General features: G+C 42.2%; 1 protein-coding gene across 2 annotated transcripts in view; it reads left to right on the top strand.

Annotated features, from left to right (window-relative positions):
• LOC131682567 (discoidin domain-containing receptor tyrosine kinase B) overlaps nucleotides 1–17913 on the top strand; it is an 840338-nt gene that overhangs the window by 543103 nt on the left and 279322 nt on the right. For both annotated transcript variants that reach the window (XM_058964138.1, XM_058964139.1), the window contains exons 4-5: nucleotides 143–374; nucleotides 11944–12091. In XM_058964138.1, coding sequence (XP_058820121.1) covers nucleotides 143–374; nucleotides 11944–12091 — 380 coding nt within the window. The remainder of the gene's footprint in view (nucleotides 1–142; nucleotides 375–11943; nucleotides 12092–17913) is intronic.

Raw genomic sequence — 17913 nt, 5'->3', positions numbered from 1 at the left:
TCAATTTCCTCCCAGGCGGAAAACAGCTTTAAATCATCGTCGCATCAGCTGCTTGGCGGAGTAAATAGATTAATATTGAGCATGTTTCTCGCAGTTTGTTTTAATCGCTCTCTCTTTCTCTATCTTTCCATCTCGTTTACAGATTAAAAGTGGACAACAATGGAGGCGCCTGGTGTCCGAAGCACATGGTCTCGCGGAATCTGAACGAGTACCTTCAGATTGATCTGCAGAAAATGCATGTTGTCACGGCGATCAAGACTCAGGGCCGTTTCGGCAAGGGCCAAGGTCGGGAGTATACCGAGGCGTACGTGCTCGAGTACTGGCGACCGGGATTTAGCAAGTGGAAACGATGGAAAAATACCCGAGATAATGAGGTAAGCACAGCTGAGTTTATTTCCGTGAAAGTTGTCATCCACAGACACGCCATTTTCTTGGCCCAGAAAGCGCTAAAAATTTAAATTTAAAACAAGTTTTACCTGGTCGTTGAGGAGAAAAATCACCCACCTTGCTGCCCGTCGTTGAGTTATCATTTTATTTGTGTCGATTTCTCGTTAAAATATGCGATTTGTTATCTCGTTAGTTCAAGTGTTTGTCCTCCTACTTACCAAATTGAAACACCCTCCGGTCCTAGCCCACACGTTTTCCTAAGTGAAATAAAAATAAATAATAATGATAACGATACTACCTGTGTGCTGGTCAAATTGTGAACCGAGAGAAAAGCTCCAGCTCCAGGGAAGCAGAACATATTCCGCTGAAGCTAGATCCTTAAAACCCTATGCAAACATCGTCCATTTACCTTCAAGCCATCGTCAGTTCTTCTGTTTCTGGCTTATCGCAAGAGGAAAATCTGATGAAGATTGTTTACCCACCGTATCGGGCTTTGCTCGTACCTGCGAAAATGGCCTAAAACATCCTTTTTCTCAAGTCTTTTCACCGGTTCTGCCAGAGTCAATGCGAAAAAAGGGACCTAAACGTGTCATCATCATAATCATCAACATCAACAGCAGCAACATCTTTCGGGAAAAGAGAATGTCTTTTGCCTCCGACTTACACAAATTTGCTTCCCTTGTCAACCCGAGGGTCGAGCACGAAAAGGTGAAGCATGTGTAATTTTAGCCTAAGTCACTTATCGATTTTTGATTTTCATTTTCCCAAAATGAATTTGATCTTCTCACTGGGTGCTAAAACTATTGACTGAACAGACCTGAAGCTGGAGCTACTAGTTCTATAATTTCATAGAACAAGCAAGCCATGAACAAATTTTATTTTTTGTTGTTGTCTTCGTTCGTTTAGTCTTGGTAAAAAAACAATCGGACTCTCTCCAAAACCACCAAAGTAGAGGTACAATTTTCCAAAATAAACAACCACCCCATCTCCGCCGTCTTCTCCCTTGTTTTTATTTCATTAGCGACCTCTTTCCGGCTTTGGTCTGTACACGAAATAAGGCACCAGAGCTTGCTTTGTGTGGTGGTTGCTGGAAGCGGGTGGCAAAGCGAGGATTAAGAAATTTCCTGAATGCCTGTTCCGGAAAATTCGAAACCAAAGGCAGGAGCAAAATCGAAAGTCGTAGTTCCGAAAACAACCGGCTTAATGGAAAACAGTGCTCGGAGCTGAAACAAAAGAATCCGCATTTTGAAGCTGGCAGGTCGTTGTGACCAATGATGGTAGGATCGGGCCAAACAGGACCGACACGGGAAATTCGACATAAATTAGCAAGCGAGTTTTAAATTACCTGAATTTAATTACTCTCGGTTCTGGCTCGAAGGCGAGGGCGGAACGACGACCACGACTGGTACCCCTGGTTGGGCTTCGGTGGCTTCTCGATCATGGGGTTGGGCGAGGGAGCCTAATAGAATGGCTTGGGCTTCGTTATCAAACGAAGGAAAAATAATGATGTGAACATTGAAAGATGTCCTCTCTGTAATGAATAGAAAGCAAAGCAAAACATTGGTTGTTTCCGAGGCGTATTTAATTATCCCCCGGATATGAAATGGCTTGACAATCTATTTCTTTGGATTCATTTGTATCTTCGTTCGACAGAGGAACTTTTTTCAGATTGGACTAGTAACTGTAGTTTCCGATATTTGCTGGTTTGTCGAAACGGATAGAAACAAAACAATTGATTGTCAAAAGAACGAGAAATGATTTTCCGACTGCTATGTCGGGGGCCACCCGATAAAAATGCAATGAAACGATTATAGCATAATCACGTATATGGCACCCCTGTCCCGATTGTTTTGAACTGACATGAGCCAGCATCTCTGTGGGCACACAAATTATGGGCTCCACTGACAGTTCGTCGCTGTTGTGCTATCTAATGACAAACGCCATTTTGAGGCAAATTGAGTTAGTTATGACACATTATTTGTCTAAAAAATATCTACAAAGTGGCGTTTTCAGAATTTTGACATTCTGCTTGGGTACTAAGATATAGTGAGAAACGTATTGAGAAATTTTTAATTTTTTGCTTCAAATGACTGTGTCTGGGAATTGGCTCAAGTTATCTTGATTCATAAGATGATTTTATGTGTAAAACTGTCTGAGAAACACAATGGCATAATTATTTTCAAAACAAAAATACACGAATTGTGAGATAAATGTAGTTTAATTTTAAACTGGAAATATAGCATATTTGGCAACACTGTAACCAAAATTTACTATTTTTTCTAAATTCCCTAAATTCTAAATTCCATTTCCTTCAAAATGTATCTAACCGATTGTTTATAGACCAAATTAAACCAAAGATATGAATAAAAATTTATAATTGATGCTTTTTTCCATGGAAAATTTTCCATGCACGATTATAACACGCCATACAAATTTTGTCATCAATACACACCTATGACACGTGTGAGACCGACTTTTGTTTACATTTTTATTGAAAACTTGCAATGTAGTTAACCGATTTTCGTAATATTTGAGAGATTAATACAGAATAGATAGAAGCATCAGTTGTCTTCTCTGAATTAGTTCTACCATTTATAAGCTACAAGATTCAATCTCAAACTTTAAAAATCGTTTTTCTCGAAATGTGCTAAATGGCGCTTGTCATAAGATAGCACAACAGCGACGAATTCTGATTGATCTGCTCGTTTTGCTGGAAGCTCGATCCGCACTAGATAGAAACGTTACGATATGACTCGTTCTTTAGATATATGTCATTGAGCTCTAATGTTGGACATTAAATTGAAGAAAAGTGATTTTTTCGTCATGTTGATGGATGACAAACTCTTCACACCATGACATATCGATAATAAAATGAATTCGAGCACCAGTGGAATGTAGTGTGGAATTGATTCCGGCGATTGTAGATCGACCTTAACACGACGTATTAGATATTGGTTTGCAAAACATGGCAGCGTAGCAGATACCTGAATATAATGCTATCTTTTTTTTGGTAAACTATGTTATAAATCTGGTCTCGTTAAAATAACAGGTAATTCCAACAAGTAACAGCGCGAAGCAGAGTTTTGAAATGCTTTTGTTATGTACTTCTGATCGGGTAACGGCACGTATCGCGCACTGAAGCCGGTCCCACAATCACTTGAAAACGAGATGCTTGCTGGTTCGTTATACGTTTAGTATCATTTTTCGTTTCTCACGCAATTCCTTTGAATTTATTTTGCCGAAAACATTTGAAGAAAACATTAGCTTGTTCCTATTGTTTCATTGTTTTGATTGTTATAATATGATGAAAACAAAACCTTGTTAGAAATTGACTTCAAAATCAGTGAATCGCAGTACGGTAATCATAATACACAATCCGGCTCCATTTCACAATTCATCGACATTGTTTTTGAAACGAAAATAAATATCATGTTCTGAAGATATAAGTAGCGAGTCGGTCATGACAATCTAACCCGAAATAATTGCTTTGATATTTTAATTTTGAATCGAAATTTCTATTTTTTTCTTTTTCCCAAGCTTTAAAATAAATTTTTAAATCCATTTCATTTTAGTTCCAATTTCATCTACTAGTGTGCATTAACTTTCAACTGTCTATCTTAAACTCTGTACAATAATCAAATTACTATTGCTTTTGAAGCTTTCACTTTCATCCTTCGACTTGCAATTTTCAGCAGCTTTCATCTTTCAATTTTATTAAAATCTTTCAAATTTTAAGTTTCAACTTCGTCTTTCTACTTTTAACATTCGATTTTCAGTTTTATACTTTCAACTTCCATCATTCAGCTTTAAACTTTCTATCTTCATCCCTTTACTTAATGCTTCCAACTTTCCAATTTCACCCTTCAACTTTCAACTTTCCATTTTCAACCTTCCAATTCAAATTTCGAATTTCAAAATTCGAATTTCAAATTTCGAAATTTTAGCCGGCGTCGGCGGTAAAACATGATGATGAGTTATGTTCTACCATAGACCATGCGGTAGACTTGGGTGCAACTCCCAACTCCTACTCTGCATAAGGCAAAGTATTCTTCACATTTCCTTTCGATCATGCCCATATGAGCCTGCCTAGTTCTAGTTTTTCGTTCTAAGTTTATAACTGATTCGCTCTAGAATACCTATCCGTCTTTCAATTTCATTGCTTTCGTTTCTCTTAGTCTCAAATTTGCCGAAAATAGCCAACAAAATCGATACAGTAGAACCTTGCGGCAATTAAAACATAGTAACAAGTCCAGTTTCTTTTCGCTTCGTGTTGACAAATGACCAAAAGCCCTTCGGGTTTCGGCGTAGGTTATTCTGGATGCGGTTTACATAGCGTTTGTACAGAAGCTTGTTGTAACAACGATACTCATTACTGGCTAAAGTGAACATGCGCTTAGAAAGAGGACACCGTCGATTTGTGTATGCACGTAGGGTTTTTGCTCGAGTACGTTTTAGCTTTCGAAGAGTGCTGTTTGACCAAGGCGGCTTGCTAGGAGGCTGACATTGAGGCAGTGAGGTCTCAACACAGTTCAGTAGTAGTCGCTTGTAGATGGCAACTGCAGCATTAACACTCACTTGGGCATGCAGTACACTCCAATCAATTTGCGACAGAGAACTGCGCAGCTTTACAAAATCAGTTTTGCGAAAGTTGAGACGGTCGACAGAAAGAGTTTCTACATACTGAACTGATCGAATAGTGCCAATTGAGATTTCAAGCGCGGGATGAAAGTTGTCAAGTGGAACAATCACGCTGGATGCTTCATTGACGGAACATACAGGTATAATAGTTTCACTAACAAAGACGAGATCCAGAAAGCGTGACTGGTGGTTAGGAATCATGCTTACTTGACTTAGCCCGTTGAAAGCAAATCCGTCCAATAGCAAACGACTGGCGATGTTGGTTGTCGAAGCAATCGGGTCTGGGTAAGCGTATCCGTGTCGTGACGGCACCCAAATGAGCCCTGGCTGATTGAAATCACCAAGGACAATCATCACGCCATCCGCGCCAGCTTGTGAAGAAGCGTTATTCACAGCATCCATGTGAAGTTGCATGATATTGCAGTCGAGTCGCTTCTCAGGAGGAATATAGACAGCACCAATATAAAAGTTCCTCGATGGAGTTGTAATTCTAACCCAAACAGCCTCAACACTGGTTAAACTACCTACATCAATCTCACATGAGGAAAATGCGGTGGAAACAGCAATCAAAACTCCTCCTCCACGTCCGCGAATACTGTTGCCACTATTTCGGTCCGCACGGTATACGGTGTAAGCATCGCCGAAAAGCTGCACTGATGTTATACGCGCATCGAGCCATGTTTCGGTGAAGACGCAAACATCGTAGTCACCGTCCACAGCAGCTAAATACACGTCATCAATTTTCGTCTTAAGCCCTCTCGCGTTCTGATAGTAAATCCGCAAACCATCAGTGTCATGTGAGAGGTGTCGTGCTGCATTCCAAGTTTCAGGACTGCGGGCTCGATGATCACTATCACCGCAAATAGCGCGGGGAGAGCAGGATGTACTGTTGTCAGGAAGGGGAACAAGCTGCGATACGGAGGGAATGACTGCGTCATAACTGTTGCGTCCAGCGGCTGACTGCAATGGGAGGCATACTTGAAGGTGCGCAGTATCACGTGTAGCTTCGGAAGGACATATATTATTCAAATGTTTACCTGAGCGGACAGATGCGATGCGATCGAAATTATCATTTTGACATTGAAGGTTCGCTGGAGCGGTAGAGTCGATTGAGTAGTGTTCATCAGCAGACTGTAAGTGAAATTTACATTGAGGGTGTGCAGCATCTTGAAGTGCTTCGGAAGGACATATACCCTTCTTGGCTTTACCTGACACAGAAGAAGTTGCCGATTCGCCAGGTAGTCCGATGTCGCTCACCGAGGAACATGAAGTCAGACAGACGAGTTTATCCGGGATAGCTTGGCGCTACTGTCCACCACCAGATGGATTCTTCTTCGCAGCGATCCTGATGATAGGCCGTTGAATTTTTGAATTGGTCACAAATTCACGAAAGTAGATGTTCTCCGGCCAAGAGTCTTTGGACAGAGCCTCATCTCTGCACGATTTGCTAACGCCAACTTTGAAGGTGATGAAGCTCAGCGATGAGAGATCCTTATCCTTAGGAACTAGGCGAACTATTTTTGGTTGCATATCCTTTCCCAGACAATCTTTCACAAGTCTAGAAACTTCATCGTCCGTCGTGCTGGGATCAAATGCAGACAAGTAGACCCATAACAGCTCCTCAGGTGGTGATACTGTTTTTATCGTGTCAAACGCAGCTTTTGCACCACGAATATTAGTGATTTTTGCTTTGAGCGGATCATCTTCACGCTTGCGCTTAGGAGTGTTTGGAACGGGATTATATGCAGCAATCCCTGTCCAAGGTGTATTTACCGTTGGAGATAGCGGTTTTGTGTCGACTTTAACCGAGAGAGCTTTAACGACATCTTTTAAATCAGCTATGTCATCCTTTAATGATTTCAGAGAATTGTCGTCGGGCATTGCATTGTCGCAACAACGCGAAGCCATTCTGCGGAAATTATCGTTACAAAACAAATCAGCACATCCGTTACACATCCAGAATAAATTCCGTGAGTGGATTCCCAGGACATCACGAACGTCATAATCCAACTTGACACATATCATGTGAAACGAATTTCCGCAATACCCACGACAGGTGATTCGCTCAGAATCATTTATGACTTTCGAGCAGTTGGTACAAGCCATGCTTTTGAGCGAAGAAAATAACGCCTACCGGGTATGCAATAAACGCAGCAAAAATGAAGCGAACTTGCATGCAACTATCAGCTATCCACCAGAAGATGTCGCTTTTGTCAACAAATTGAGCGTAACGTTGTGCAAAGTGATAACGTCAGGTAGAAAAAAAAAACACGAAACTATCACTTTCACTAAATACAACACTTGCAGCTATCAGATATGATGCTGGTTAAGTTCACGAAACTTCAAAGTTCTTGCACAACCGATTAACACGAAAAATAAATAGTACAAAAATAAAAACGATCACGATTGTTCAACAAGTATAAATTAAAAAGAAAACTACTAGCTTTGTTGACGACCGGGGTGTAGCAAACAGTGAAAGTAGAAATCATTGAAACTATGAAAATGTCACAGTCATAGGGACCAGAAATTAAAAAAATAGTTGAAAATCGTAGTTACAAGTAAAGGATATTACGATCAAGATTGATCAAACAAGGATAGAGGAACTGTGTCTAAGTTGGACACTGTGGGTAAGATGGACAAATTGCGTTTTTCACAAAATGAAAAATTCTGTTGAATGGTACTGATACTATATGATGTTAGAAGATTTCAAACGATTCCGAAAGATACTGCTAATACACGAATTATCAGAAATTTAAGCAAAACAATTTTTCGAGTGTATGCTAATGAATTTAATTTTTTGACACCACAAAATAACGATTTAAACCTGAAAAGCTGTTGATCTTGGAAAATAATTTTAGATTGACATGATGTACTAGCTATTTAACACTTGACTGTTGAAAAACAGAAATTTCAATGAGTCGTTCATGATTTAGGAACCTTTTTAAAATTTGGCATCATGTTGGGTACGACGAACACAGTACAAAATGTCGTTAAATTGTATACCCTTGGGCATTTTGTGATGCTTTAGATTGTGATGTACCGATGTTTTAGATTGTGATGTACCGTCAGAAAACAAAATTTATTGTTCGAAGAGCGGCTCACTCTGCCCTTGTCCTACGTTCATCTTTATCAATACCGCATGTTCATCTTACCTTTGCCAGGTGGTCTTTCCCATCACACTTTTGAAATGCTAATTTTGTGCTTCTTTTCACAACCATTTTAAACATCTTTCTGCTTGAATTTTTTTTGTGTCAGCTACTATATTGATAAAATATTATCTGAAATCACGGCTTGCGTGCAATTTGCGAGCAATGCATCAATCGATGAGTCGAATTTTCAAATTGAACCTTGAGGTGTCCGTCTTGAGCACAGTTCCCCTATGTGTAATTTGACCAAACTTTCTAGTACAAAAAAATCAAACCATGCTAGTTCAATACATACAGTATAAAGAAAAAAAAATTTACTAAAGCTTCCTTCCAGCAAATGCGAATTGCATTCCGTTTGACTCCTTGCGTCACGTTTTGCACGGGCTCCTAGGTCATATTCTTCGGCACAGAACGCCACTGTGCCTTCAACTGGATCTCTCTTACAACTCTCTTTAGCGCCTTCTTGAGGTTCCGCTTGACGATTTCCCAAAAATAGATTTCCTATTGGGCGGAGATCTGGCGAGCTGACAGGGTTCATGTCTTTGGGTACCACCTGGACGTTTTTCTCGACATGCCACTCCTTTTTCCGTAATACCAAGATGCCAAGTCCGGCCAAAGCAGAACGAAACAATTCTGTAGCTAGAGGGAAGGCAACATACATTTTTCCACGCACTTCTGCACATAAATTTAATGGTTGATGGTCCGAGTTTCTATGTAAATGTAGCTCTTCAAGCCACAGAAACGGATGGCATGTCACACGAGATATTTCTTTCTGAACTTCGACAACTCAATGTGTTTGAAAATCTGTGTCCGCTTTCCTCTCTCAGTCGACGTATAAAATTCCTGTCATGGAAGTTGCTGAAAATCTGTTTTGACGTAGGTTTCGTCATCCTGTACCACACAATCAAACTTCACCAGCATCTTCTTGTACAGATTCCGCGATCGTTCTCGTTCATGATTTGGAGTAACCAACTTTTTTTTTATAAATCGACAGTCTGGCTCGTTTTTAGCTCGATATACGGTTCTAGACGACACTCTCAGGTTGCTTGCGGCATCTCGAACGGAGTGGTTGGGGTTCCGCTTGAAAGCTGGTCACTTATTCTGACCACTTATATTACCTTGGTGACAGTTGATTTGGCTCTATTCAATGACGTGGCGTGTGAGTTCGGATTTTCGCGACGCGCAAGCAAAATTTTACTCCTTAGCTCCTCTTTCTTCGATGTCATTTTAACAACTAAAGAAAAAATGTCAAAATCAAATATTAGACATGATGCTACATACATACAACTTTGAAATGGTGTTGCGCAGGTTTTTTTAATGCACGATGAATTAAAATTGAACATTTTTTATCGTAACCCCCTTTATTCTGGCCATTAGAGCATAAGAGTTCTATATTTAAAAGCAGCAGGTCAAGGGATACAGTCGAGTAAAGTTTACGTTTCGAACTGACCATCTCTACTACAAATGAATCCAGCAACTGATATATCACATCCTTCACGTACTGTTTAATAACAGTTAATTCGGAGCTCCTGTCGTGTTAGGGCATCAAGAGTGAAAGATTTTGCTCTGCTGTTTCCCGACCGGAACACAAAAGAATAATAAATCCTTTCTTAAAATCCCCACCGCTCCGGTATTTCTTGTTTCGCAAAGACTATGATCTTTCCCTCAGCCTACTATGTAATGTGCTTGCGCTGTTGCATTGCAGGGGTTATGGGCAGGAACGAAGCTAGCGAACAAGCGAATGGGCTGAAAAGAGGAGTGTGGGGTTCAGTCCTTCAATCTGCAGTGGAACGTATCCGTGCCGGTTGACGGGAGTGTTGCGCACGCCAACCGAATCTGCTGTGCAGGTGGAAGTGGGATAAATGTGCCATAATAACGGCGAGAACAAAGGAGGTGAAAAACCGGTGCAGCAACTTTACACGGTTTCCTGATTGCAAAAGCACATTTGTTCCTGAATATCTCGGCTGATTACTTTGGCGGAGGCGTTTCAGGTGGAACCTCTGACTCTCTTATATATAGCGGAAATATGGGAACAATAGAATTAAAACGAACTAGGATCACATGATGGTTTGTTATCAAAGAGTATTTTTCCGGCAAATATTGTCATTAGTCTCGAATAAATCAAGCCAAAGACAAACTCAAAGTATCTGTTAGCGAGCATCCAACTGTGCCTATAGGGCCTACAGATACCATGGCGTATACAATTGGCAATAACCCTCCGGGTAGGAATTGTCAAAGGAAGCTGTACCGTTTTGTTTCTCCCGGTTTCTTTATTACATTGCGCATCGGATCGGTGGTGGCGCTTGAAGCTTGTTGTTTTTTCTGCGGAAAATGATATTTCTCTTTAATTTCAATGAAATTTTACCCCGTCATCCTTCCAACACAGCAAGCTGGGGTTGACGCAGGATTACGTAGGATACGCTATGAAAGGCAACCAGCCACGGAACCGAGTAATTTCGTGAGCTTGGCTGGAAAAATATGTATTTCTCTGTAGGAAGATCGCCGGATAAAGTGAGTACGAGAGAGAGAGAGAGAGAGACAGAGACGATGCGGATCTGCTGGGGACATGAACGTAACGATGGTGCGTATCAACGAAAAACAAGCTCCAGAATTTATGATTTATTCAGTTGTTGATATTTCCTCTCTTATTTTCATTTTCGGGCATGGAAGGCTAACCTGCTTGGAATTAGCTGGTGGCAGCTGTCTTACACGCACCACTGCCGCTCCTTGTGCCACCGCACCGTGGTTGTGTCTGATGGTGAAGCAAGCTTTCATCCGTTGGGAAATTTACTACGGATGACGGGAAATGGGAAGATATTTCAACCTGTAATGAGTTTTGCTTCTGTTTTCCGTGAAATTTGAAGCTTTGTTGTTGCTCGGGGAGGGTATATTTTCTTTATTTGCTCCGAGCCGAAATCCCCGCTGCCGTGATTAAAGAGTCAATCCGAGAGAAATGAGCGATGATGAAAATGGTGGAGAAACCTGTCCCTTTGTTGCACTGGTTACGATTATGAAGGCGAGTGAGATTTCATCCCTTTTTGGGCACACGAAATGAATTTCGTGCCGCAATCCGATCACGTAAATTAATAAGTACTCGATACATATATTCGTTCTCAACCAAATTATACGATTTTTTAAACACGAATTATGAATATTCATCTCTTTTGGAAAATTTGTTCGCGTATTCCAAGAATCCAAAAGATATCTCAAAATTCCGCAAAAGAAAAGAGGTAAAGAAGATGGAAAATATTAGCATGGATCTTACCCGAACACTGTTTGCTGGGAAATGGTTTATAAATACACCTTCCATAAATCTGCCTCCGCCGGTCCATAAAAAAGTAATTTACTCCTCCGTACTCGAGCACTCCCAAAGTCCAATCTTCTCTCCGCACCAGCAAAACCGTAAGTATAGGTAAGTGTATTTCAACCTACACCAGAAGGAAAGGCATAATTTCACAGTAGCAGCATCATCATTTTCATTTCCCCCGACCGACCAAACGACTAACTGCTGGTAGAGAGTGAAACATAATTTTCCCTTTCGATTCAATGCTACCGGAATGCGCGTTGCTACACCATCCACATGCAGGATCATTGTTTGTGGGCAAAAGAGATGGCGATGTCTGCTGGAGTAACTTTCATTATAATTTCATTTTCATTTTCCATGAGCTTTCCCAAACATGGCGTGTGTGTAATCAGCTCGTAGCGTGATTCATTGTAATTCCTTGTAGAATACTTTTTTTGTTGTTGTTGAACGCCTTTTCTTCTCTTGCAGATTCTATCCGGCAACACCAACACCTACAGCGAAGTAGAGAACATTTTGCAGCCAATTATCTATGCCTCGAAAATCCGTATCTACCCGTACAGCCAGTACGACCGGACGGTTTGCCTTCGGGCGGAAATCATCGGATGCGAATGGGACGGTAAGTCTGAAGGCGTGGTGTCCGATTTGTAGAAGGATTTGGTTCCTAATTGCGGCGCTCTTTGGAGTTTGTCGGATCTGTTGCGAGAGGACAAAGAGGATGTCTGTCTTCTTTTTATTTCGATGCTGCCTTTTTAAGAAACTTGATCATGGAGATTATCTACCCAGTATTTCCCGAAAATATTTGAATGCGCTGTACACTATTTCCATCAGACATGACAAATCTTTTTCCGCAGAAGCAGAATTTAGTTATTTCTAAAATATTTGATTTTTTCCGAATATTAACTGGTGAATATGTTTATGATAGTTTTTCAAACGACAACGGTTTGTCTACATCCACATAAACAGAAGTCTAACAAGCCGTGGTCTGAATGGGTAGTTTTATAATTTATTGAATATGATAACTGATATTTCTGACAAACTTTTTGGGCGTGGTGTTTCCGTAGTATGTAGTTTGTTTACAAAACTGGTTTGTAAGTTCTTGTTGTTGTTTATTAACCTTCCGGAAGTCGCGCTAGCCACTCGTAGACTCGTCGAATCAATGTCGTTCTTTTTCCTAGCTTTATCGTATCTCCTGCAGTGGAGGATGACGGACGTCAACAGTTACCCCGCAGCACTCGCAGATTAATGGGGCTTCTTTCTTCGACAGGAACTCGTGCATTAGTCGGGTATGTCCAATACGGAGTCAGGTAAGCACTCGCTGATCAGCCGAGCTCTCGCACTTCACCGTGTCAAATTTGATTTTACGAACCTTGACTTCAATGGACGCTGACCACCGATGAAATTATTGGTTTCGGACGACTGTTTTGATTTGGTTGACGGCGTCTGCACCCGGAACAGATATATCCAATGGAGCAATGCCCCTGGCTTCTCCAGCAAGTCGATTTTCCTTTTCATTACCGCGGATGCCATCGTGACCCGGAATCCAGCATAGCTTAATTGGACGATTTCGAAGCATGTTCTCGATCTCCTAGATCCACGGGCCCTTGGATGTGCCAGCTTCGATTGCTGATAGACAGCTAGCCGAATCTGACATTATTAGCAGATCTCTTGACGTGTGATACGCAGTTAGCACTGTTCTTATTGCGAAAGCCTCGGCTGAGAAACACTGCATTGCGGCAGAAGGCCAACCGATTGTTGTTAGTGTTCTCCGAAAACTCCCGCGTCGACAGCGATATCGTCTTTCGAACAATCTGTGTACACGACTGTTGAACGGCTGAAACGTTCTGTCAGTAGCTCCTGAACGACTGGACGAACAATTTCAGAAGGTTCTCCGGCTTTTACGCGTTTCTTGACGTCCCACACGCTCTGGGATTTGGCTTCGTATCACTTCCGAGTAGTCAACGGCGCACGAGAGCAAGTATTTGGAAGAGGCGCTCCGACTACCTCTGTCAAAAGACCGGAAACTCGATGCACCAAGGGAAGATTAGGGTTATCCTTGCTTTTTCCAACTTGCGGATTTCCAATCGTGCAATGGTTTGGAGAACGATTAGGTCGAACGGCAAAGTACCTGCTTCAGCCATAACGGCTAGGATTGAGCTCGTGACATATTCTCCAGATGCTAATCTTATCATCCTGTTGTAGGCAGGTGCGAGAATTTGAATGACGGCATCTCCTCCTCTGCTTACAAGCCCCATGCCATAGAGCGGTCGAGAGGTAACAATTGCTAACCCAATTTGCAGTAGAGACGCACGATGACCACGAGGTAACTTGGCACCGATCATCTTCAAGATACGCAGGCTAGATTCGTAAGCCTTGTTCGTCATTTTACAATGCGCTTTAAAGTTGAGCGATCGGTCGAGGGTAACACCGAGGGTTTTCAGCAGCGTTTGTGTCGGAGCAGTTACACCATCTACCTTTGTCGGGCCATAGAAGATGCTTGATTTCGTTGCAGAACTCGTAAATCCAACACTTCTCGACCATTTATCGACGGCTTTCACTGAGCCCTGTGGCACACCATTTTTCAGGATGTTTATCATTCTTCCACGCATCTACCATTTCTTTAGTGTTCGTAGTATGCCATAACTCCAGGTGGTGTCGTATGCCTTCGACAAATCAAGCGACACTATCAAACAGTGTTCATCGCGGTTAGGTAGAAACCTCTTCAGTTCCGCGAAGTATGTGTCAATACCCCGACCGGACCTGAAGGCGTGTTGCCGCTTGTCGAGATGCCCGTTCAACTCTAGCTCGGTAGTCAACCGTCGATTCACCATCCACCATTCACCATACCTTTGCCATACAACTCGTTAAAGTGATTGGTTGGAAAGCACATAGATCCGTGTCGCTCAAATTTGGCTTTGGAATTAGCCCAATTGTTCCAGTTCTCCAACAGGATGGTAATACGCCACTGTACCATATTCCGTTGAAGAGCTCCAGCATGGCAATTTTCACCGACAATGGCAGTCGCTAAAGCATTGGATAATCGAAGAAGACCCGCTCCGCCCTCTGTCGAGTGCCCACAGCAACTCATTCAGTGTGAAGTCGGAATTATATATGTCGTCGGTGTCTGGCGAAAATTTTATTCGGTTTCGTTCGGCCTTTTCCTTCTCCTGTTGGAATGTTGGAACGGTTGTGGATAGCTGGAGGTTGAGGATATTTTGCTGTAGTGTTGTGCCAGTTCTTCAGCTACTTCTTCCAGCTTGTCAGTGTATCCACTGGATCGTTAATAACAGTTGAGCTATGCTTACGTTTCCCTCTCAGCGTATTCGCTGTCTGCCACATCTCTGGCGTAGTAGAACTTGGAGATATCTTCGCGACAAAGTCTTCCCACGATCACTGTTTGGCGTCCTGGATTGACTTTCTCGCTGCCGCCCGAGATTCTTGGAAGCTTTTCGTGGGTCTTCTGCCTGGATACGTCTCAGTGCTGTGAATGTTTTCCAACATTTTTTATGGCTGCTTTCACCTCCGGACACCACCATGGAACAGCTTTGGGCCCTACCTTACCTGTAGTGCGTGGTATTGCAGTGTTTGCAGCAGTGATCAACTGCTCGACGAAACGCTCTGTTGAGATATCGACACCCGGTCGTATAGCACTGGCAGTCAGTCGTTCGTAAGCTGTCCAATCCGCTTGGTTGTACAGCCATTGCTGCCTTTTTGTTGGAACCTGAGGTAATCCGGGGATTGAGACGACAATGGGGAAGTGGTCACTGTTGCGGAAGCGTTCGCCAGATGAATTTCGAGGCCACAGCTTCGGAGCAGATTGTGAGATCGATGGCTGATGTGGTACCGGAAGCTGGATCAATTCGGGTATGTGACCCGTTGTTGAGAATGACTAGTTGTTCCGTCAAAGTTTTTTCTGCGATGAAGTGGCCCCAGCAAATATGCTGCGCGTTAAAGTCCCCTAGTACAAACACTGGACGTGGAAGCTTTTCGAGGAAGTCACCCAGCTGTTCGTGACACTGTTGAGTACTGGGAGGGACGTAGATTGACACCATCGTCATTGGTTGTGGCAATTGGATCCGAACTGCGATTGTTCGTATACTGGCATCGACATCGATTTGCATGGCAATACCTACTCCTTATTGCCAGTATCGACAACTCTCAGTTTTCAGCAACAGAGTGTAGTTGTTACCGATGAAATCTGCTGGGACTACTCAGTTGTCTATTTAAGTTTCCTGAAGCGCCATCAGGCTCGGTCCGCACTCGCAGATCAGCTGTTTAAGCTCACTGATGATGGTTCGAGGCCCCGAACGTTCGATTGAAAGGCGAAGTATCTGCTGTCTCGATTGGCGAAAGTCACTGACGAAGACGATGTTGACGGCTTGCGATTTCTCGTCGGCGTGTTCCGTTGCTACCGGGACGTGGTTACGCTGATTTCAACTGGGATATCGGAGCTCTGGTGCTTCTGCTGTTGTTGCGGTGTATCTTCGTCGGCGGAAAGCCAAGAGGAGAATTGCGAGGACTGTATATTTGGGAGGTAGAGACAGTTCTCTTCCTCCGGTCGATCCCTTCATGGTGAAGTGGGGAAGCTACTTTCTTCTCTTCTTCCCGAAACCAGTTACTGCTGGTCGCATCTGTAACGGTAGAAGCTGCAACAGAATTCACTCGGAGATGAATTGAAATTGTACTGACCTGTGGGATGTCTAGCTCCACAGTGGCAGACACTGTCGAAACTACTACATTACTTCCAGAACAACCGACAGCGACCGGCACTGGGGAAAGACTTTGTGTAGTTTTCTTTGTTATAGCTGTTCCATCTCGAAACGATGATCTCGATGGGCCTTCTCCGGGCGATAGCAAGTGGTGATGTGGAAGGAGCGTATCGTCGATGATGTTATTCAAACCTGAAAGAACATCAAAACAAGCAGTACCTGCGAGGGGATTGACAACTTCGGAACTGACCTGAGGAAGGTCCAGTCCCACAGTGCCAACCGCTGTCGTATAAACTACACTATTATGCTCACGAACACCGATTGCGGTCGGCCCTGGGGATAGACTTTGTGTAGTTATTCTCGTGTTCTTGTAGGTGACTATCGGGTTGCTCTGGTTTGTGGGTTTGTTGGTTGAAGTGGTAAAATCGGTATTCCTATCGGCCACAGAGGTGAATTCTTATCAACGGGTTGGGGTATGACGGCCCGAATAGTTCCTTCATCCAGCTGTGTTTGCGTTGGAAGGAGTACTGAACTTTCCTCTCTTCCAAACCGATCTATCTCGAGGTCAGTATTCGTGCGTGGGTTGTCGTTGGTATCCAAACGATGACGAAAATAAGAATTAAATTTCTAGTTCCGAGCGAAAAATTGACCGTAGTGGTCACATAATGACCATCCGGAAAATCTGGGGCAATCGCTAAACTGATAAATTCATAATGCTGGCCTTAGAACAATGGGTTTTTGGTGTTTCTTGAATTCTCATTTGAACGAGTTCGTACTTATGACCTACACATGTTTTTTTTTTGCTACATAATCACCATCCGAATCTGGAACATCAGTGTAACTGGCCATTTTATGAACCTTATCCTAGATATGATATACCCTTACATGTTTTCAAAAATATCTCAGAGCTCTAGGACAATGTTCAATAATTGACCAGCTATTCCTGACTTTCCGGAAAGTTATTTTCTGGCCAATTTTCCAGTTATAACTACGAATCGCCGAATATGCCAATGCAACAAATATTATCGAAAAAACTTCAGAGCTCTAGAACTAGATTCATGAATTGGCCAATTATACGGATGTTCCGGATCTTCCGGATGATTTTCACGTAGAATCCAGGGTTAATGGTTGAGTCACAGTGTTAATATCATTTTAGACAAGATTTTATATAAATTTCACGCTTATTACAAATTTTTGGGATCAGTTTCATTGATTGACTACATTGTCACTATGAGATATAGAATTATTCCGCCAGAATCGGCATCGGAAGCGAAATCCGGAACGTCCAAGGTCGGTCGTATCATGTTAAAATTGGGTATATGCATTCTTATTTTTGTTTTATTATAAGTATTTTGTCTATAAACCTGTGATTTATGATGACTATTCGGCATAAATCTACACTAAAGTATAACCAATTTGGCGTAAGTAAGCTTCTTTATGTCAGGTATAGTGCTCCTAGTGGTCCATAACCTTTGACAGCCATTTTTTATAAAGTTTCCATCTTAAATGTTATGAAAAATTTGAGGTATTACGAACTGCCACACGATGGAAGAAAAGAGGAAAGAATTGATTACGAGGATCGTAAAGGAGATGGAAATGGCCAAAACCGCAGTCTGGGCAGTATTGAAACGTTTCAAAGAACAGTATTCTGTTTCTCGAAAAGTACAATCGATGTTTTGTAGTGGTATAGTGGACCAAAAAAACAATAGAACTACAGGAAAGCTGTCAAAGC

Source organism: Topomyia yanbarensis, chromosome 2 (genome assembly GCF_030247195.1).
Source record: "Topomyia yanbarensis strain Yona2022 chromosome 2, ASM3024719v1, whole genome shotgun sequence".
Lineage (NCBI taxonomy): Eukaryota > Metazoa > Arthropoda > Insecta > Diptera > Culicidae > Topomyia > Topomyia yanbarensis.
Note: the sequence above shows the minus strand (reverse complement) of the source record. Positions and strands in the feature narration are given on the sequence as shown.